Raw genomic sequence first — 24,000 nt, forward strand, 5'->3', positions numbered from 1 at the left:
TTTGCTTGTTTCGCTTGTCTTGTTTAAGGAGTCTAAGTGAGTTTTTTTTCTTAAAAGAAGCAAAATAATCTGAAAAATGTTAAATAATCTTGTCAAAACATCAATAGTCCAAGAAAATAGTCTTGAATCTAGTTTTAAACTGAGAGAGTGAGCCTCAAACATGCAGGAAGGCTATTCTAGAGTTTAGGAGCCATAAATGAAAAAGCTCAACCTCTTTTAGTGGACTTTGCTATTCTGGGTACTACCAGAAGCCCTGAGTTTTGAGATCTTAAAGAGCGAGTTGGATTATAGTGAGACAGAAGGTTAGTTAGATAAACAGGAGCTCGACTATTTGAAGTTTTTTAGGTAAGAAGCAATATATTTTTTTAATCAATGCAGAACTTTAAGTTAAATATGACTACGTTGTTTACCCCATCGGCAGATTATTTAGCTTGTTTAAAAGAAAAACTCTCTTGATTTTCACATATCATTTCTGAAAACAAGACCATATTTTTTACTTGTCTAGAAAATGCTTGATTTTAGAAGTTTTGGATATTTGGACTAGAAACAATACAAAAAGTACTTAGCATTTTTTTGCCAGTGTAATTTTCTATGTGACCAAGCACTCGATGGATGTGCATGACCAATATGATTACATCTTGCATCTCAATGAAAGACGCTAAAGTCGTCATGTAATTAACATTTACTCTTCTTATTTTTCTTAAAGTTTCTTAAAACTCTGAAATCAAGAAGCCTTTTCTAGACAAGTAAATAAGTATTGTGTTTCCAGAACTGAGTCAAAATCAAGTGAGTTTTTCCTCAATGACAAAAGTCAAAGAAAATAGTCTTTAATCTAGATTTGAACTGAGAGTGTGTCTGAGCCTCTGATGTTATCAGGAAGGCTATTCCAGAGTTTAGGAGCCATAAATGAGAAAGCTCGACCTCCTTTAGTGGACTTTGCTATTCTAGTTACTACCACAAGCCCTGAGTTGAGATCTTAAAGAGTGAATTGTAGCGAGACAGAAGTTTAGTTAGATAAAGCTAGACTATTTAAAGCTTCATAGGTAAGAAGCAATGTTTTATAATCAATACGGAACTTAATAAATTTAGCTGACCCCATCGGCAGATTATTTAGCTTGTATTAATGGAAAACGCACTTAATTTTGACTCTTAATTGTGATTTCAGAAAACAAGACAATATTTTTCACTTGTCTTGAAAATGTTTCTTGATTTAAGAGTTTTTAGATATTTGGACTAGAGACAAGACCAAAAGTCTGAGCAACACAGGCAGTGAAAGTCTGAATCCTCCTATTCTGGGATTCTCCCAGCGGGATCATTACAGCAGGATGTGTGTGTTGAGTTGCAGTGTGGGTAAGTGAATCCGCAGTCTGCTTCACACCAAGGTTATTATAGTAGTTTATATTTCAATACTGTTTTAATATGTTCTATACATTCAGTTTAGTTTAGAGATGTAAAGGTATAAAAATTGCAGATCACGATTAAAGTGACTAAAAATATCACGGTTATCGATTCTATCACAAAAATAATTGTTGTTATGGATTGTTCACGTAAAAATGATAATACATTTTATTTAAAGTGTAATTTCTTAACATTATTAGCGTAATTGCAATATTTAATTGATTTAAAATGAATAAATTAATAAAAGTAAATATATAATTCGTTTTGGGGGCATTAATTAAGATTTTAAATAAGGAAATAAAGGAAAATAATAATAATACTAATAATCATAATAACTGTTATTTAAAATAATAATAATAATAATAGGCAACACAGTGGCGCAGTGTCACCTCACAGCACGAAGGTCACTGGTTCGAGCCTCTGCTGGGGCAGTTGGCATTTCTGTGTGAAGTTTGCATGTTCTCCCTGCGTTCGTGTGGGTTTCTTCTGGGTGCCCCCCACCATCCAAACACATGCGGTACAGGTGAATTAGGTAGGCTAAATTGCCCGTAGTGTATGAGTGTAAATGAGTGTGTGTGGATGTTTCCCAGACATGGGTTCCAGCTGGAAGGGCATACGCTGCGCAAAATATGTGCTGGATAAGTTGGTTCATAAGAATGGTTCATTCCACTGTGGCGACCTCGGATTAATAAAGGGACTAAGCCGAAAAGAAAATGAATAAATGAATAATAATTATAATAATTCTTCTTATTGTTATTATATTTATTAAAATATTAAATGGCATAGGAAATATTACTTTTACTGCAATACAAACTGTTAAAATGAGAGACTTTATCAGCCAATAATAATATTTTATTAAACATTTATTAGTAGTAGTAATATTAATTAATTAATAATTATTAATTAATAATAATGCCTTAAAAACCTTTTTATTTATTTGTATTCATTAATTAATTTATTATTATTATTTAAATAATAAATGAAAAAATAAGAAATATTACTTTTAGTGTAATGAAAACTGTAAAACTGATATATATAAGGGAGACTTCTCCAGCCAATAATAATGCTCAAGTGCACCTTTATATTTTTATTCTAATATTTATGACTTATGAATATTTATTAAAAACATAAGTTTTAAAAGGTTTGATCTAAAATTTATTTTTGGGCCATTATTTCTAGGGGGAGGCCATTATTAATTATAATTAAAATGATCATAATTATATTATTATTATTATTAAAATATTAAACGGCATAATAAATATTACTTTTACTGTAACAAAAACTGTAAAAAAAGAGACTTTTCCAGTCAATAATAATATTTACTGAGTTTTTAAAGCACACCTTTATATTTTTATTCTAATATTGATGGCTTTCTGAAGTTCATTTGTGGTTTGTGTGAATTACTGTGAATGGAAAGATGCCGAAATCTCGGACATATTTTGTGTTATATTTACTTAATATAATCGACGCCTTTTTAATATAGTACTTCAGCTGTTATTATTTATTGTTTTATTTAATTGTGCTGCCCTAACCTAGGTGTACAACACATGGCTTTTGCTAAAACAACACAATTCTTTAAGTATTTTTGGGGACAACAGTTATTTTTTGCTCAATCTACTTAAATTTGTAAAAACGTTAACTTAACTTAATCGATCTGTCTCTATTTCAGGGGTCGCTACAGTGGAATGAACCGCCAACTATTACAGTATATGTTTAACACAGCGGATGCCTTTCCAGCTACAACCAAGTACTGGGAAACACCCATACACACACTCATAGACTACGGCCAGTTTAGTTCATCAATTCCCCTATAGCGCATGTGTTTGGACTGTGGGGGAAACCGGAGCACCCAGAGGAAACCAACGCCAACACGGGGAGAACATGCAAACTCCACACAGATATGCCAACTGACCCAGCCGGGACTTGAACCAGTGACATTCTTGCTGTGAGGCGACCGTGCTAACCACTGAGCTACCTGAAACGCAAAAATATAGTAAATATTTAGCATCATATAAAGGGTCGGCATTGGAGATGATGCAACATGTAAGATGAGTGTGCAATCGTCCATTTCAGAGTGCCGTTCAGAATAAATCCCTCTGAAGTCATATAAAAGTTACATTTTTAAAATAATAAAACGTCTCTGGATTGGAGAAGACAAATAAAGTTGTTGTTTTTCTGCTTTAATTCCTTTGATGGTTTTTCAGGAGCGCTGCCAGGCCAGGGTTTTGGGGAGAGACTCGGGTCAAGTAAGTAAATTACGGTAAAATGAAAGGTCTTCCTCATCAAAATCTAAGCTGACTTTTACAGGCTTTCTGTCAGAGCGCATTAGTTCATAAGAGAAGCAGACGGAGCGTTCGTACAGCGCTGTGTGTGTTTTTGAGGACCGCAGGGTCACACACACTCATCAACCCATGACCATCAAACATCACCATCATCCAGACTGTAAAACGTCATTCTGCCGCCTTGTAGGTTTCGTTCAATTTAACATGCACACTTGATTTAATCAAACTAATTTAACTCCTTATAATAACTGCACACTATCAGTCATTTATTAAGCATCAGCACATCGTTCTTTATTTGTTCCTACATTACCTGACATTAGTAAGTCCTCGCTTTAGATTATAGGTCACAAAACTGGATGAAGTTGAGCTGATAAAGCAGTTATTAACACACAAAGAAACTATTAATATATGCCACAATTTATATCTCGTTTTTTTTGCCCAAGTGCATCCAGAATTTATTGGTTTCGACCCAGATTTTTTATTCCAGTTTTTGGCCAAGTGCATCCAGAGTTTTTGGGTTTCAACCGATAATTTTCATTTCAGTTTTTGACCAAGTTCGTCCAGAGTGTTTGGGTTTCGACCCAGAATTTTTTATTCCAGTTTTTGGCCCAAGTGCATCCAAATTTTTTTGGTTTCGACCCAGAATTTTTTATTCCAGTTTTTGGCCAAGTGCATCCAGAGTGTTTGGGTTTCGACCCAGAATTTTTATTCCAGTTTTTGGCCAAGTGCATCCAGAGTGTTTGGGTTTCGACCCGTAATTTTTATTCCAGTTTTTGGCCAAGTGCATCCAGAGTGTTTGGGTTTCGACCCAGAATTTTTATTCCAGTTTTTGGCCAAGTGCATCCAGAGTGTTTGGGTTTCGACCCATAATTTTTATTCCAGTTTTTGGCCCAAGTGCATCCAGAGTTTTTGGTTTCGACCCATAATTTTTATTTAGTTTTTCAGCCAAATGTGTCCAGAACTTTGGGGTTTCAGTTTTTGCTCAAGTGTATGTAGAATTCTTTGGTTTCGACCCAGAATTTTCATTTCAGTTTTTGGCCAAGTGCATACAGAATTTTCAGCTTTGGCCCAGAATTTTCATTTCGTTTTTCAGCCAAGTGCGTCCAGAACTTTTGGGTTTCAGTTTTTTGCCAAGTGCATAGGGAATTTTCAGTTTCCACCAACAAATATCATTATGGTTTTCAGCCAAGTGCATCCTGAATTTTACTTATTTGACCCAGAGTTTTCATTTCAGTCTTTGGCCAAGTCCATCCACAATTTTTGGTTTTGACCCACAATTTTCATTTTGGTTTTTGCCCAAGTGCATCCAGAATTTTCGGTGTTGACCCAGGATTGTCATCTCGGTTTTCTGCCAAGTTCATCCAGAATTGTAGTTTTTTTGACCCAGAATTTTCATTTCGTTCTTTGGCCAAGTCCATCAAGAACTGTCCGTTTTGACCCAGAATTTAAATGTGATATTTTAGCCATGTCCATCCAGAATATTTGGGTTTTGACTCAGAAGTTTCACTTCAGTTTTTGGCCAAATTCATCCAGAATTTTTGGTTTAGGCCAATTTTACTTTTACTTTCGTTCTCTGGGCAAGTGCATCCAGAAGTTTTTGTTTCGATGCAGAATTTTCATTTCCGTTTTCACCCATGTGCATCCAGAACTTTTGTTTTATGACAAAAAAAATTTTAATTTGACAAACTTTTTTTTGGAATTTTAGTTTTCAGGTTTTTTGTTTTTCATTTCGGTGCATCCCTGGTGTTTTTATTATGGATGTCAATGGCTGCAGTTTTTCATAATCTCTCACAATAAATACTTTTGTGTTCAACAGAAGAAAGGTTTTGAACCACTTGAGTTCTAATAAATAAAGAGTACGTTCTCATTTTTGTGTGAACTAGCCCTTTAAAGCTTTAGTTTACAGACATCAGTTTCACAAATGGAAACGTTGAACATCATCCCTGTTATTTACCTACTTAATCAAGTCAAATCCGCATCTCTTCTGCCTCTTTTCCAGCCTTTTGTCAAAAGCTCTGCCCTTTTCTTCCTCCTCTCATTATCTCAACCTGCCCTCCTTTTTCCTTTCTTCCTAAAATCCTCCAGATCTCGGCGTGCGTCTGCTTATTATGCCATTAGTCTGTGGGCTCCAGCACCAGACAAAACCCAATCCCTCCTGAATCTAAAGAAAGTCCTGGGTTTGTTCTCCTGCTTCCCGGCCGCGGCTGAAATTACCCGGCGACGCGTGCCTGCGTTTCTAATTGCAGCGGTCGTCCCCGGAGACAAGCCCCTCCCCTTGGCCTAATGAAAAGCCTCGGCCTTAATTACTCCTGCTGAACGCTGATTGTTATTGACAAAACTCCTGTGGCTCGGACAAACGGCTGTAGATTAGCTCCATTACAGGCCGCGCTCAGAGGAAGAGCTCAGCCGGAGACAACACAGAGCAGAGGAGCAGGCGGACCACTCTTTATTCTTGCTTTATTCTTGCTTCGTGTTCCTCTCCTCCTCTTCATTTTGCTTTTAAAGTCAAAATATGCAACCCTGGAGCACAAAATCTGTTCTACTGTATATGGCATGAGTGTATTTTTGATAACAGCATAAAATTTATTGCATGGGTCACAATTATTGATTTTTCTTTTATGGCAAATTTTTGTTTTTTAATTTTAACTCTCGTGTTTGTCATAGAATTCGGTGTATTTTTGGTTGTCCTTCGAGTCAAAACTGAGCCGCCTTCACTAAACCTCTAATATAAAAGCAGATACGTTTAATTTCATCCCTCAAATCTATTTAGCACAAAGAAACAAGCTCATATTCCTCATAAACTCTGTGAATGTGCATGTTTTCCCTCATCAGTGTGCAGTATTTCAGCAGTGTTCCCTCAATGGACAACAACCGTTTTTGACTACAGTGAAAAGTGTATTTTCTAATGCTAAAAGTACCTGGGTATAAACTTTCCTCACCCTTAAGTCCTTACCCCAGGTGGAGGAGTTCAAGTATCTTAGGGTTTTGTTCATGAGTGAGGGAAGGATGGAGCGTGAGATTGACAGGCAGATCAGTGCAGCGGCAGCAGTAAAGCAGTCGATGTATCGGTCCGTTGTGGTAAAGAAGGAGCTGAGCCGAAAGGCAAAGCTCTCGATTTACCAGTCAATCTACATTCCTACTCTCACCTATGGTCATGAGATTTGGGTCATGACTGAAAGGACAAGATCTCGGATACAAGCGGCCGAAATGATTTACCTTTGCAGGGTGGCAGGGCGCACCCTTATAGATAGGGTGTGGAGCTCTGTCAACCGTGAGGAGCTCGGAGTAGAGCCGCTGCTCCTTCACATCGAGACAACTCAGCTGAGGTGGCTTGGGCATCTGTTACGGATGCCTCCTGGATGCCTTCCTAGGGAGGTGTTCCAGGTATGTCCACCGGAAGGAGGCCTCGGGGAAGACCCAGGACACGCTGGAGGGACTATGTCTCTCGGCTGGCCTGGGAATGCCTTGGGATCCCCCTGGAGGAGCTGGAGGAAGTGTCTGGGGAGAGGGAAGTCTGGGGTTCTCTCCTGAGACTGCTGCCTCACAATAAGAATGTCGCTGGTTCCAGCCTCGGCTGGGTCAGTTGGCGTTTCAGTGTGGAGTTTGCATGTTCTCCCCGCATTGCGTCCCTCAGAGTCCAAAGACATGCGGTACAGGTGAATTGGGTAGGCTAAATTGTCCGTAGTGTATGAGTGTGAATGACTGTGTATGGATGGTTCCCAGAGATGGGTTGCAGCTGAAAGGGCATTCGCTGCTTAAAACATGTGCTGGATAAGTTGGCGGTTCATTCCGCAGTGGCGACCCCAGATTAATAAAGGGACTAAGCCGAAAAGAAAATGAATAAATGAATTGCACTTTACGCTTGAAAAATAGCTAGTAAAACATTCAACGCCGGCTCGATACGTATGCTAAGGGGTGTTATGACGCTGCTGACGGCTTCTTTTTTTTAGCGCTAGCAGCTGACCGCTTACCTCCATATGGACAGTTTTTCTGGTGTTACCAGTTTGCCCAGTAGCTTGTCACGTATGCCAATAGACTTGGGACGAAGTTGACCGTGAGGATGGGGTTCGAATCTGGTGAAGAAAAACTAATAAATAAATAAACAACAGGCTGAAAATGTGGTGAAATCACGCGCCCGCTACTGCTTCTTTTTCTAGACTGCTTTTGAAAACACTATCAGTTGGGTTTAGGGACGGGGGTGGCTGGCTGGGTCAGTCGGCCAGTCATTCAGTCGACAGCAAGCTGGCCTGGTCAGCTGAAGTGTATATTGCGCCCTCTGGTGGATTTACGCAAGAAGTGGACGTGCGAGAGGAATTTGAGGTCATCAAAAAGCACACACAGCGCCCTCTGGTGAATTTGCAAACACAAAAACTGCGAGCAGATGTACCTCCGGTTATATATTTCGCTGTCCCCAGAAATGTAGACCTGGGTACGTATCCGCAATGAGCCTGGGTTGAAAATATTATGTACTGTAATCATTGCAAAGACAAAAGAATTTAGCTATCTTAAATTAGTAATACAAATATTAGGTTAAAAATGTGTGTAAAAGTCTCTGTTAAACAGCACTTGGGAAATATTTGAACAATTATAAACATTTTGGAGGATATTTTTTTTAACTGAACATCTAATACATTAATTTTAAACCAAAATGAAATCATATTGAATAACACCCTGATTTTAAGGTTCACATCCAGTAGATATGAGAATATGGAGGACAAAATGAGCTCATTTTTTACTCAAAGACTGTAACTGAGCACATTTGTTCCTGATGCTGATTATATGTGGTGGAAAAGTCGAATGCAGTTTTGATCTTGTAATGTAAATCGATGAGATATTTCTAACAGTATGGCGGAGCGCTTACATTCAATGCTATAATTATCCGCTGTTAATCTATATCTCCAATATGTCTTAGTAAGATGATATGTAAATGTGTAGTTTTATGATCAAAGTACTGTGGTTCGGATATATACAGTATAATGCACTACAGTGCAATGAGGATTTACTATGGTAAGATCTGGAGATAATCAAATAAGCGAAGATGCTTGTGTACCTAGGCTCTAAGGATCAAAACAACAAAGAAATAAGGTCAAGAATCTTGGTGTGACTCTGGAGTCAGATCTGAGTTTCAGTAGCCATGTTTAAGCAGTGAGTAGATCAGCATATTATCATCTCAAAAACATTGCAGGAATTAGATGCTATGTCTCCAGTGAGGACTCAGAGAAACTTGTTGATGCTTTTATCAGCAGTAGGGTGGATTACTGTAACGGCCTCCTCACTGGCCTTCCCTAAAAGACAGTCAGACAGTTGCAGCTCATCCAGAACGCTGCGGCCAGGATTCTGACCAGAAGCAGGAAATCAGAGCACATCACACCTGTCCTCAGGTCTTTACACTGGCTCCCAGTCACATTCAGAATAGAGTTTAAAGTATTATTACTGCTCTATAAATCACTAAATAGCCTAGGAGCTCAATACATTACAGATATGCTCACTGAATACCAACCTAACAGATGCTTTCGCTTGTTTTAAGGAAAAACTCACTTAATTTTGACTCAATATGTCTGAAAACAACACTATTTTTTTGCTTGATTTAAGAAAATGCTTCTTGATTTAAGAATTTTTAGATATTCAGACTAGAAGCTAGACAAAAGCATTTTCCACAGTGTGTTATGAATGCAGTTATTCAGTGCTGTGATGTAAAGAGTTTTGATCCTCTATTCTTCTGGTCAGTGTGCTCATCTTATCATATGTCTGTAACCGTAAACCTCTCATCGGCCGTCAGATGGATAGATTACTGTGACGTCACTGCTGGCGCCGCAACAAACATCAGCATCATCTGTCCACACACACACACATACACACTGGCTTCATATTGACAACCAGACACACACTTCACTGTTTCTGATTCTCAACAAGCGCACATTTAGTTAGCTTTATGTGGAAAGAGGAGTGAAGATTTTTGCTGATATTTTATAAAACACTGTCTCTGTCAAGGTGCTTTGAAGCTGTAAATGATTATTACGCCCTTTAAGTTTTTCAACATGATTATGTGTGTTGAAAATAACTTATAATTTCAGAATTTGTTCATTCAACTTAGCATGGTGAGTTTTTGGTACAGTCAAAAGATAGAGGGACACTGGAGCGTTTTAAAGCCGCGATTCATCAGCGGATCGCTCGTATGTCAGCTGATAGACAAACCAGCTGATCGACGTGACTCTGAAACGCTCCAGTGACCCTGTATCTGTGGTTACACGCAGTAAACAAAGTTGAGTTCGGTGAACTGATGACCTTCACGGCCAATCACAGTCATTTCTGTTGAGCACGTGAACACAATGGCAAATCAGGAACTTGCTCAACAGCGCTCAAGTGTTCGAGGGAAATGGACACTTTTGCCATTTCAGTACCGATTGGTACCGAGTTCCAGTATCGAGACAACCCTAATATGTACTTTAAACTGCATTAACATTTCAGCCTGTATTCTGCTTGATTTTGTGTTGTGGTTTGTTTATAGAGCGCTGATCTGGATGCAGTACCTTGTATCGTTCTCTTGAAGAAGGCTTTGCAGGCCTCACAGGAGGCTACGCCGTAGTGGTATCCCGAGGCGATGTCTCCGCACACCAGGCACAGGCGTTTAGGAATGGAGTTGAGCATGTATTCGCACTTGATGGCCGTAGGGTCGTCCAGTAATGTGGAGGAGCAGTCCTCGAAGCGCTTGCGGCAGGAGCTGGCCCCGGGGCCCAGAGCGCCACCCGCCGTGAACATGGGCGGAGAGTCCAGGCCCGTGGAGTGGCTGTTGATGGCGCTGGCGTATCCGCCACTGGCGTCCGAGTGCGCGCCGGGGCTGGGGTGACTGGCCGAGTCCACCAGAGAGGACGGGCTGGACGGCTCAGTCTTTATGTAGGAGCCACAGCTGGATGTCATGTGCCGCTCCTCAGCAGCCATTCTGTTCAACAGCCTGAAAAACACAGGTTAGTATAAGTAATTGGGAAATGTGGGGACATTACATTAGAGACCTGAGTGGCAGGGGTTAATTTTGTGCCGGAACATGCCGATTCCGGATCCGGCACCTCATTTTACTGATCCCCCTCCTCAACCGCCCTCCTCCCCGAACGTCCCTGTTTACTTTGTCTTTCTTTCGCGACCTACCAACTCTCTTCACTTTCATCCGCGACACCCCTCCGCCATACAACGGCCCGCATTCCCCACCACCCCAAACCACACTTCCACCCCCCCCCACTCTTTACTTTTGTCTACGACAACCCCCTCCCCCTCTTTCCACTTTTGTGCGCGACACCTCTATATCCTCGTGTAACATGCCGGATCCGTAACCCCGATCTGTTCCTGGACCTCGCAATTCACAAATTAAGCACTGCTGAGCGGGCATATTTTCCAAAATCTATTTTACTTTCTCCTTGGCTCAGTGGTGTTGCACTGTAGCCTCACATCAAGAAGGTCACTGGTTCGAGTCCTAGCTGGGTCAGTTGGTGTTTCTGTGTGGAGTTTGCATCGTCTCCCCATTTTGACATGGGTTTCCTCCGGAGTCCAAACACATGCGCTATAGTGGAATTGATTAACTAAATTTGCCATAGTGTTTGTGTGTGTATGGGTGTTTCCCAGTACTGGGTTGCAGCTGAAAAGACATCCGCTGTGTAAAACATATGCTGGATAGGTTGGCGGTTCATTACACTGTGGCGACCCCTGATGAATAAAGAGACTAAGCCGATGGAAAATGAAGGTTAAATAGAGCAAGGATTTTTTCACAATATTTCCTAAAATAAGATATTTCCATTTAGACGGCCACAGCGAGGGCTATGCAACCACGCATAGGCTGCACCAGAGCATACGTGTGCGCTTGACACAGAAGTATAAATCAGCCTTAACTCATCGGCCTTCAAGTAATTTAACTCAAAATGCTATCTGTGAGACAGTACTTTATACTTGCAAGAAACTTTCTGTGTTTACTAAGCTCAGCAGGACCCTCTTTATCAAATGTTTCAGCTGTTGCTTTGTTTATACCCATTGAAATTGTGAAAGGGTCACATCTATCGTAAAAGGGTCGTTCAGTTCACACCTATCAGTTTGTATGGGGTTGAGGCACAGGTCACCCCAACATACAGAGAACGGATCACATAAAAGTTCATTCAATGTAAATGCAAGTGAACTAAAACGCACATAATCACCTCCTTCAGCTATATTAGTTTTGGATTGTCTCCAGAACAAACCACTGTTATACAATGACTTGCCTAATTACCCTAACTTTACCCTAATTACCCTAGTGAAGCCTTTAAATGTCACTTTAAGCTGAATACTAGTGTCTTGAAGAATATCTAGTCTAATATTATGTGCTGTCATCATGGCAAAGAGAAAATAAATCAGTGATTAGACATTAGATATTAAATCTATTAGGATTTGAAATGTGTTGAGAAATCTTCTCTCCGTTAAACAGAAATTGGGGAACAAAATATTGAGGGGGGTTTATAATTCTGATTTCAACAGTAATAGGTGCCTCTTAAGACCCTGCGGACACCCTGTGTACTGTAATAAAATCAGTGTAGTGAAATAAAAGTAAGTGAGCAGTGACTTCCTTCAGACGGCCGTTTCTGGGACTGATTTAATAGCATTCGCAGGTGACGCGGGTTCAAGGCCAGGGGTCAGAGGTCAAGCTGATTTTCTGTGCTCATGGAGATGAGGTCAGCGTGTCAGATGAAATCTCGTCATGTCATGTATATTCAGCACTGCGGCAGGTGCAGGCGGCGAGGTTAACCCACAAAATAAATAATAAATAAATAAAAAAAACAGCTCCTTCTTAAAACACTGACCTTGTGGAAACAGCGGATCATATTGTGCACTGAACACTGATGTGATTAGAAAAATGCAGATAATTTGGCAAACCAGTAACAATAGCTGATATTATTATTATTATTATTATTATTATTAATTATTATTATTATTATTATTATTATTATTATATATCAATAAATTACAATATAATGTGTATGAAATAAAATACAAATTTAATCAGATTAAATTAAATGAAAAATTGATGAGATTAGAAATATTATTTTATATTTTGTATGATTATTATTATATAAATAAAATACAATATGTATAAAATATATTAATTTAACAAAATAAAATGTAATTAATGCACATTCCCTTGACTTATGAAGAGCCATACATTAGGAAAAGAGCAGTTCAGGGCAATTCCATTTGAAAGTTGAGGGGCGCTTAACCCCAAGTCAAAGGTCACGTCAGAGGAGACACTTAGCATAATTGCATAAAAGTCTGAATGGCTCTGTGTTCATATATTAAACATGTGATCTGTCCGGCAGGTACAAGGACAATCACATGCAAAGAAATAACTCAGTCAATTCATGTTTCACTAAATATGACATCTGAACATGAAGGATTCTGGGCAGATTTAGACACACTTAATACTTCAGCACATTTAACATGTAAATTACTTACTAGGGAATGTTACTGGAGAAAAAAAATCTAAATATATTTAAAATAATTGTATTAGAATTCTGTATACAGTGTTGGTCTTTTGAGTTAAAAATAAAATAAAATAAAAAATAAAATAAAATAGTAAAGTAAAATTGTATTAAACTGAATCAATAAAATAAAATAAAATAACCCTTTGGGTCAACAAAACAAAACAAAACAAAACAAAACAAAACAAAACAAAACAAAACAAAACAAAACAAAACAAAACAAAACAAAACAAAACAAAACAAAACAAAACAAAACAAAACAGCCCTCTGGGTCAATAAAATAAAATAAAATAAAATAAAATAAAATAAAATAAAATAAAATAAAATAAAATAAAATAAAATAAAATAAAATAAAATAAAATAAAATAAAATAAAATAAAATAAAATAGGGTTAAAAAACTAAATAAAAATGGCCCTTCAATAAAAAATGTATTATTATTATTTTTAATTTTTTTAAAGTTGCTATATTACACAATTAGAATCCATTTGTTAATATGACATAATGCTTAATGCAGTTAACATTCCACTAACAGTGAAAAAAAGCATTTATTACGAAATGTATTAATCTTTTTTTAAAGATTTTTTAAAGAGACTTTTTAATACAAACAACAAATTAGTAAATGTTAAAATTAACTGCAAATAACAATTGAAATATATGCAATAGGTTCAATTATTGAAAATTACCCTTTTTATTTATTTGATCTATTTACCTACACTTAACTATGTAACTACGCAGATAATTAATATTAAACTTTGTAAACATTGTAAAGTAATACCAAAACTTTATTAGATCAATCTAAACCAATATCTCTTGAGTTCTGATTCACTCCTAAGTGAACCACACTCCAGTGTGTTCAATTTTCTTAATTAAAGACGATGCAATAATTGATTTAGAGTGTTTGTATTAATTTAATTTAACAATTTGAAACCTGAAGTGTTCTTAAATCAGGATAAATTTACTGTAGAAGAAAAATGACTTTTATTAAATTTATTAAAGAATTATTTATGAATTTATTAAAGCTTGTTTTCTGAAAAAAGAGACCTTATACTTTTATCAACAATCAAATATCGGCTAATGAAGTTTTAGTTGTGTGTAAGATTGTATTCTGATGATTGATTCAAATGTAGACTTGTGAAGATATTCTTGTGATTATTTGTTGAAGCTTAATAATGAATCATTATTATTTACTGTATTCTGAAGTGTCCACGATATCAATATTGTGCATGTTCATTATCACCATATATTGAATTATTGAATATTTGATGGATCTGCATGTCTGATGAAGCTCTTGTTGTTGTTGTGATGGGGATCTTGGACTCGGATCCTCCTCACGTCTGCTTTTGTTCACTGTGAAGCCATTTACATTCACGCTGAGTGTTGCCCACCCAGCATCATGTTCAGTTTGGGCCTAATCTGATTCAGCCGCTCATCCTAACAGAATTTCAGCCGCTGTAATATAATTGCTCTCCCGCCACAGCGCTGGACACGAGTCTGCTCGCAGATCTTTCCAGAAACCGGCAGATTCACTCGCAACTCTATGATTCCTAACAGAGTACTGTTATAAAGCTGAATGGCAGATCCTCTGTCAATACACCAACACCACTGAATGCTGGAGAACTCAAACACAACCAACAACAAAACTACCAACAACACTATGAACAACCCTACCAACAACACCACCAACAACACTACCAACAATACAACCAACAACACCACCACCAACAAAACTACCAACAATACAACCAACAACCCCACCACCAACTACACTACCAACAATACAACCAACAACAACACAAACAACACTACCAACAATACAACCACCACCACCACCACCAACAACACCACCAACAATACAACCAACAACAACAACAACAACACTACCAACAATACAACCAACAACACTACCAACAACAACACTACCAACAATACAACCAACAACACCACTACCAACAATACAACAAAACAACACCACCAACAACACTACCAACAACACTACCAACAATACAACAAAACAACACCATAAACACTATCAACACTAGCACCAACATCACTATCAACAACAACACCATCAACAACACCACCAACAACACTATCAACAACAACACTAATCAACACCACCGACAACACTACCAACACACTCAACACCATCAACAACACTACCAACAGCACTATCAACCCTACCAACAACACTACCAACAATACCATCAACACTATCAACAACACCAACAACACTACCAACACAATCAACACTATAAACAGCACTATCAACAATACCATCAACACCATCAACAACACTATCAACACCACACCAACACAATCAACACTATCAACAGCACTATCAACAATGCCATCAACACTACCAACAACACCATCAACAACACTATCAACAACACTACCAACACAATCAACACCATCAACAACACTAGCAACAAAACTATCAACAATGCCATCAACACTACCAACAACAACACTATCAACAACACAATCAACAACACCTCCACCAACACTACAAACAACACTACCAACAATGCCATCAACACTACCAACAACACCATCAACAACACCACCACCAACACTATCAACAACACTACCAACACTGTCAACAACACTATCAACAATGCCATCAACACTACCAACAACACCATCCACACTATCAACAACAACACCACCAACACTAACAACAACACTACCAACAACACTATCATCAACACTATCAACAACCCCACCAACAACACTATCAACAACACCACCAACAATGCCATCAACACTTCCAATAACATCATCAACACTACCAACAACGACACCACCAACATTATCAACAACACCACCAACAACACAATCAACAACTCTACCAACAACACCATCAACACCACCAACACCACCACCAACAACACCAACACTATCAACAATGCCATAAAAACTACCTACAACACCATCCACACTATCAACAACAACACCACCAACACTACCAACAACACTACCAACAACACTATCATCAACACTATCAACAACACCATCAACAATGCCATCAACACAACCAACAATCCTACCAACTACACTATCAAAAACTCTACCAACATCACTATCAACACCACCACCAACACTACCAACAATACAACCAACAACCCCACCAACAACACTATCAACAACACCACCAACAATGCCATCAACGCTACCAATAACATCATCAACACTATCAACAACGACACCACCAACACTATCAACAACACCATCAACACCACCAACACCACCACCAACAACACCAACACTATCAACAATGCCATAAAAACTACCAACAACACCATCAACACTATCAACAACACCACCAACAACACTATCAACAACACAAGCTATTACAACCTAACAGACTCCTCCTGTTCACCATTTTTGTTTGTTGTCTAAACTGACAGCTGGAGGGGCGTAGTTAAGTATGTTAGCCACGCCCAGTACCTCAGACGGTCCTAATCTGAGAATTATACTGAAAACAAACAGGAAGTGCATTTTAATATTTCAATTAAAGATTACAAGGACAAACCATTGTTTTGTTCTTAATGACATGCACAGATGAACAAAACTAGCAATGTGAGCTAACAACATCAATATGCTGAGTTTTGATTGATGTGTACTTTAAATAAGTAGTTTTAAACAAGCAGCAGAAATCTGCGTATGGTAATGCAGCGAGTCCTTCATGTGGTCAGAGTCAGCGGGTTCGTGCCGCTCTCTCTGTCAGTATCAGATCGGTCAGAGGCCGCGGCTGATTGGCTGATAAAGAAACAGCAGCGGAGGATGAACTCAATTAACTCTAGACATGCTCTCACACACCTCCATCTGCACTTCACATGCACAAACACCACAAACACACTGAAAAAAGAAACGATTCATTGGATTTACTCATTTATTTTAAGGTAAGTGGTTGCAAACAATTCATGTAGGCTGAATTTAAACAGACAAATTAAGTTAAACATTGCTCAACTTCATTAGTTTGTTTAAATTCAGCCTACATGAACTGTTTGCAACCTCTTACCTTAAAATAAAAGAGTAAATCCAATGATACATTTTTTTAGTGTACAGGATTTCTCATCTCTAATAACTGATTTCTTTTCTCTTTGCCATGATGACAGCACATAATATTAGACTAGATATTCTTCAAGACACTAGTATTCAGCTTAAAGAGACATTTAAAGGCTTAACTAGGTTAATTAGGGTAAAGTTAGGGTAATTAGGCAAGTCATTGTATAACAGTGGTTTATTTTGGAGACAATATTGCTTAAGGGGGCTAATAATATTGACCTTAAATGGTTTAAAATAGTTTAAAAAAAAATTAAAACAACTAAAAACGATAGCAAAAGTGAAACAGCGTCACTAAGAAAGCAAGCAGGTGCACTTTTATTCTCTGTTTGAGTCTGGACTGTGTTGTTTATTATCGTCGGGTTCGTCCGGGGTTTCGACACACTTGGAAATGTGTAGCCATAAAAGCGGAGGTTTTTTTTACAGCCGCTGAGGGAATACGAGCCATGTGTGTGTGAGTGTGTGTAAAGCAGAGCTCGTTCAGGACCACGGGAGCCGTTTTAATCTGCGGCCCGCAGCCGAGAGGCGCTCATTCATTAGTGTGGAGATAAACAGAGAGAAGGGGAAAGGTGAAGACCAGCACTTTGTTAAAAAGCCACAGAGGAATCTGACAAGGATTTATGATCGACTGATTCCAGGAGGTGGATCTCGGCCAATCAGAAATGGACAGAGAGACTGAGGATAAATAATAATAATAAAAAACAAGCGCAGATCACATCGTGCTTTTAACATCTGCACTGAAATGTCACAAAACTCTAATTTTACGCGTTCAAATGAGTTCATTTACAGTAATACTGGATCTCCTGAAGCCCTACACTGTACATTCAAAAAATGACTTGCTGCTTGTTCAAACTACTCATTTAAAATGAGTTGAAACAACACAATTCTTAAAGCTGCTGTATGTCAGTTTTTGACTCTTCTAAAGCATAAAAACACCATCATATGTGTGCAGATATTCAGAAACATGCTCAGTGAACATTCATGTTTATCTGGAAAACAATGCTGAAGTCAGATATTCTGCTTTGATAATATGTGTTACGCGCCGGAACGGCTGTCTTTGTTTTAGTCTCTTTAACCTGCCCAATGTCAATTTAGCCAATTAATTATATTTCATTACCCAAAGCTGCCTTGGTGGAAAAACAGCGTATTTAATTCATTCATTCATGAAGGCTCTCAAAGTGTGGGTCTTTGACCGAAATGCGACCAGCGGACAGTAGCAGCCTCTGAAATGAAGCACAGAATAGTGCACACACTGCACTCCGACAAAATGGTAAGGTTTATAATCTAATTAATACATATTAAACCTCTTTAACATTAGTAAATGTAGATGCTGAATCACTGATATGTGTTGGTTTGCACTGAGTCTGAAGATCTGAGGTGAACTATCTGCTGCTGCTTTCAGTACATGGCAATAAATATCATGTAAAACAGCATTCAAACTCACATTATTAGCATTAAACACTGAATAAAGCACATGAGCTGTACCTGAGCTGATCATTGTCAGTTTTGTTTACCTGTGAGAAATAGAGGCTGTTTCTAAAATATACATTTCAGCTGTTGGTTATGACAAAAACTCCTATTAATATGGGAAATATTCCTTCAATGGCATGCCGTTGCTTTTATATAGAACACAACTTGAATCTGCCCTACATACTGCACCTTTAACGTATTTTTTGGGACAACTTAATTGTTTTATGTTCAATCCACTTACATTTGTAAAAATGATTAAGTTAACTTAATCAATTTGTGCTGGGACAACATGAAGAACTTGTGTGAAACCCTGCATTTTTTACAGTGATTTTTTACAGTGACCCCTGATAAATAAGGGACCGAAGGAAAATGAATGAATGAAAGAAGTCATGCATTGTTGGTTCATGTTAACTCACCATTTTGATTTTGAATAATGAATTAGTAAAAGCTGAACTATGATTCATAAATGCTGTACAATTCATGTTTTCATGACAGTTCATGTTAGGATATATTATATGTTATATGTTATATGGACATGTTATAGAATATATTAATTTGAATTCATTAAAAACCTTATTTTAAATCATGACGAATCATTTTTAAAGTGTTCAAAATGAATCCAAATGCAAAATGAAATTACTACAGAAATGTGTAGTTGAGCGTGTAGCAATGTTTTAAAATCAAATGTATTCAGTTCATGATTTTTCATGATTTGCTGAAACGTCCTTACCCATAATGTTATTTCACTTTCCTTGTATTTTAATTTATAACAGCATAAATTGATCAAGGTGACCAATGAAAGTGACGAAGCATTAAGTAACACTGGAATATTCAAATATAAAATAAAGTAAAACAAAACCATAAAAAAAGTTGTAAAAACATTCAGAACTTAAAAACATAAAAAAAATAAAACAATATAAAATAAATAAATAAATACATTAAATAATTAATAAAAATGTGAAACATAAGTTGGGGGAAATAGAATTCTTCTTCCTATCATTATTAATATAATATAATAATTATTATATTGTCATTATTATTATTATTATTATATCATTATTATTGTTAATATTATTATTAGTAGTAGTAGTATTAGTACATTATATTATTAGTATTATATTATTAAGGATATTGTTAATATGTCATTATTATTGTTATTATTATATACAGTTGAAATCAGAATTATTAAACGCCCTTTGACATTTCTTTTCTTTTTTAAATATTTCCCAAATGATGTTGAACAGACTCAGGAAATTTTCACAGTATGTCTGATAATATTTTTTCTTCTTATGAAAGTCTTATTTGTTTTATTTCGGCTGAATTAAAAGCAGTTTTAATTTTTTTTAAACCCATTTTAAGGTCAATATTATTAGCCCCCTTCAGCAAGATTAGTTTTGGATTGTCTCCAGAATAAACCACTGTTATACAATGACTTGCCTAATTACCCTAACTTTACCCTAATTACCCTAGTGAAGCCTTTAAATGTGACTTTAAGCTGAATACTAGTGTCTTAAAGAATATCTAGTCTAATATTATGTGCTGTCATCATGGTGAAGAGAAAATAAATCAGTTATTAGAGATGAGTTATTAAAACAAATGTGTTCAGAAACTGTCTAAATCTCTGTTAAACAGAAATTGGGGAAAAAAAAATAAACAGAGGGGCTCATAATTCAGGGTGTTTAATAATTTTGACTTCAACTGTAATTATAATAAATATTTTCTTTATACAATATAATTTGTTCAATATCGTCCAGCCCTGATACTTAAAAACTTTCAAGGATTTAAGATGCTATTAAACGCGTAATACCAATCTTGTGAATAGTGTTCGTTCAGTTCATCTGCCTGGCAATGGCAAGCTTTAGCACGCAACGTCCCGCTGCAGCCAGAAACAGATCGCATCTATCGATCCCTCCTTCCGGTGCTCAGGATGTGGGGGAGGAGAAACACACTCACGAGGGCTCTAACTAGTGCACACTGCAGGATGAAAGCACACAGTGATTCAGGTCAGCTCATACTCACACACGACTGCGTGATGACAGAACAAAAGTGACTAACGACAAACTGATGCAAACACAGCAGTGGGCAATCACTAACTAGCAGACACAACACTTTACTACATTGCTTTATATATATATTTGGGCTAGAATGTATATACATACATACATATATATATATATATTTCTGTCCTGATTTTTTTCAACACATTTCTGATCATAATAGTTTTAATAACTCATCTCTAATAACTGATTTCTTTTCTCTTTGTCATGATGACAGCACATAATATTAGACTAGATATTCTTCAAGACACTAGTATTCAGCTTAAAGTGGCATTTAAAGGCTTAACTAGGGTAATTAGGGTAAAGTTAGGGTAATTAGGCAAGTCATTGTATAACAGTGGTTTATTCTGGAGACAAACCAAAACTAATATTGCTTAAGGAGGCTAATAATATTGACCATAAAATGTCTTCAAAACAATTAAAAACTGCTTTTATTCTAGCCGAAATAAAACAAATAAGACTTTCTCCAGAAGAACAAATATTAAAGGAAATACCATGAAAATTTCCTGAATCTATTAAAATTTGAAAAAGAAAAAATAAATAAATCAGCCAAACAATGCTATGGTAACACAACAACTAGAGTAATTAATCTGTTATGTTATTCTACAGTTGCTATGGTAACACAACAACTAGCAATAATTTATATGTTTCCGTGATTCTACAGTTGCTATGGTAACTCAACAACTATAGTAATTAATCTGTTGTGGTTATTCTACAGTCGCTATGGTAACACAACAACTATAGCAATCATTTGTTTCGGTGATTCAACTGTTGCTATGGTAACAGAACAACTATAGTAATTAATCTGGTGTGGTGATACTACAATTGCCATGGTAACACAACAGCTATAGTAATTAATTTGCTTCAGTGATTCTACAATTGCTATGGTAACAAGAACTATAGCAATAATTTATATGTTTCAGTGATTCTACAGTTTCTATGGTAACACAACAACTAAAGTAATTAATCTGTTGTCGTGATTCTACAGTTGCCATGGTAAAACAACCACTTTCATCATTAATTTGCTGCAGTGTTTCTATAGTCGCTATGGTAACAACAACTATAGCAATAATTTATGTTTCGGTAATTCTACAGTTGCTATGGTAACACAACAACTATTGTAATTCATCTGTTGTGGTGATTCTACAGTTGCTATGGTAACAGCAATTACAGCATTAATTAATCTGCTGTTATGATTCTGCAGTTGCCATGGTAACACACCAACTATAGTAATTGATCTGTTGCGGTGATACAACTGTTGCATTGGTAACACAACAGCTATAGAAATTAATCTGTTGTGGTGATGCTACAGTTGCTATGGTAACACAACTAGCACAGTAATAAAAACAAATGACCCAATACTGTAGATTTCTACAGCTATAGTGCATTTATTAGGTTATTATAGGCTACAGTATTTATTACAGTTTATCACTTCACTATAGTTAATACTACAGTATGCGGCAGCATTTGATAACAAAGAGTGGTATATACTGTAATACATACAGTATACTACACTTTACTATAGTATGGTTCAAAAACACTACATTATTTACTATAAACCACCATAGTATTTTTGTATAATCACTATGTTCATGCCTTTTTATCCTTAATGTTTGACTATGTGTGTGTGCGTTTAATAAATCCTGACTGGAGTGTGCTTTCTAGAGTGTCTATCTGAATAATGAATAATCTCAGTGCATTCTCTTTTCAGCCATATAATGAGCAATATATAATAACGTTCAGTGACGAATGTACAGTAAATGAGGTTCTGAGACATGCAGCATGGAAAGAGTTAACATGTAAAAGTGTGTGAGCCCAGCGCTGAAGCTCCCTCTTGAATTGAACAGTTCATCATGTGAAAAAGTAGTTCATTCCTCGCGTGGAGCTCACTTGGGAAGGTTTTTTTAAAATCGTTCCCCTTTTTTTCCCACTTTACACTAGAAATAATGCATAATCCACATTTTTCTGCTAAATAATTAGCTGCCAAATCAAATATGTTCCTAATGTAAGACACAGACGTGCGTATGTGCTCTTCAGTCGTGTTGGTACATTTATCTCTGAATGAAGATATCGCACTTATTTTTAATACAGTCTGCTGTGAACTAAACCTGCTCTTATGCCATAGCAAACCTAAAACATAAAGCCACTGAATGTGCATCAGTGTTACAGTAATGTGTGTGAAATACAGGTGTAAAGCAAAACTATTAGCCCTCCATTTAAAATATCTCAATTATTTTTCTAATAACAAAGCTGTGTGTGTGTGTGTTTTACAGTATTGCATATTATATATGTCTTCAAGAGAATGTCTTTTTTAATTGACTGGAATAAAAGCAAACTATTATTTGTTTAACTTTTAGCCTAAGACAAGAGATAAGGTCAAAATTATTGGCCCCCTAATAAATGTTTATTTTTTCTGATTGGCTACAGAACAACCAACGCCTAATTAACTTAACTTGTCTGGGTAAGGTAATTAACCTAGTTAAGCCTTTAAATCTTTAAACAACACTATACAGTATTACAATATTATACAATAGTACAATATTATATACTGCCATCATGACAAAGACAAAAGAATTTAGTTAATAAAAAGGCTTGAATTAATCTGTTGTGGTGATTCTACGGTTGCTATGGTAACACAACAACTATAGTAATTAATCTGTTGTGATAATTCCACAGTTGCTGTGGTAACACCAACTACAGTAATTAATATGCTGTGGTGATTCTACAGTTGCTATGGTAACAACTATAGTAATCAATCTGTTACGGTGATTCTACAGTTGCTATGGTAACACAACAACTATAGTAATTAATCTGTTACGGTGATTCTACAGTTGCTATAGTAACACCAACTGTAGTGCTTAATATGCTGTGGTGATTCTACAGTTGTCATAGTAACACAACAACTATAGTAATTAATCTGTTGGGATGATTCTACAGTTGCTATGGTAACACGGCAACTATAGTAATTGATCTGTTGGGATGTTTCTACAGTTGCTATGGGAACACCAACTATAGTAACTGATCTGTTGTGATGATTCTACAATTGCCATGGTAACACCAACTATAGAAATTAATATGCAGTGGTGATTCTACAGTTGCTATAGTAACACTACAACAATAGTAATTAATCTGCATCTGCTGCGTAAAACGTGATACATACCTGATAAATAAGAGACTAAGCCGAAGGAAAATGATTGAATGAATGATTCTCTGTATTTCCATTAGACATTATA

General features: G+C 36.8%; 1 protein-coding gene across 1 annotated transcript in view; it reads right to left on the bottom strand.

Annotated features, from left to right (window-relative positions):
* Positions 1 to 24,000, bottom strand: part of esrrb (estrogen-related receptor beta) — an 85,836-nt gene that overhangs the window by 44,730 nt on the left and 17,106 nt on the right. The window contains exon 2 of the mRNA XM_056477660.1: positions 10,211 to 10,632. Within this exon, the coding sequence (XP_056333635.1) occupies positions 10,211 to 10,632 (422 nt within the window). The remainder of the gene's footprint in view (positions 1 to 10,210; positions 10,633 to 24,000) is intronic.

Source organism: Danio aesculapii, chromosome 17 (genome assembly GCF_903798145.1).
Source record: "Danio aesculapii chromosome 17, fDanAes4.1, whole genome shotgun sequence".
NCBI classification, from domain to species: domain Eukaryota; kingdom Metazoa; phylum Chordata; class Actinopteri; order Cypriniformes; family Danionidae; genus Danio; species Danio aesculapii.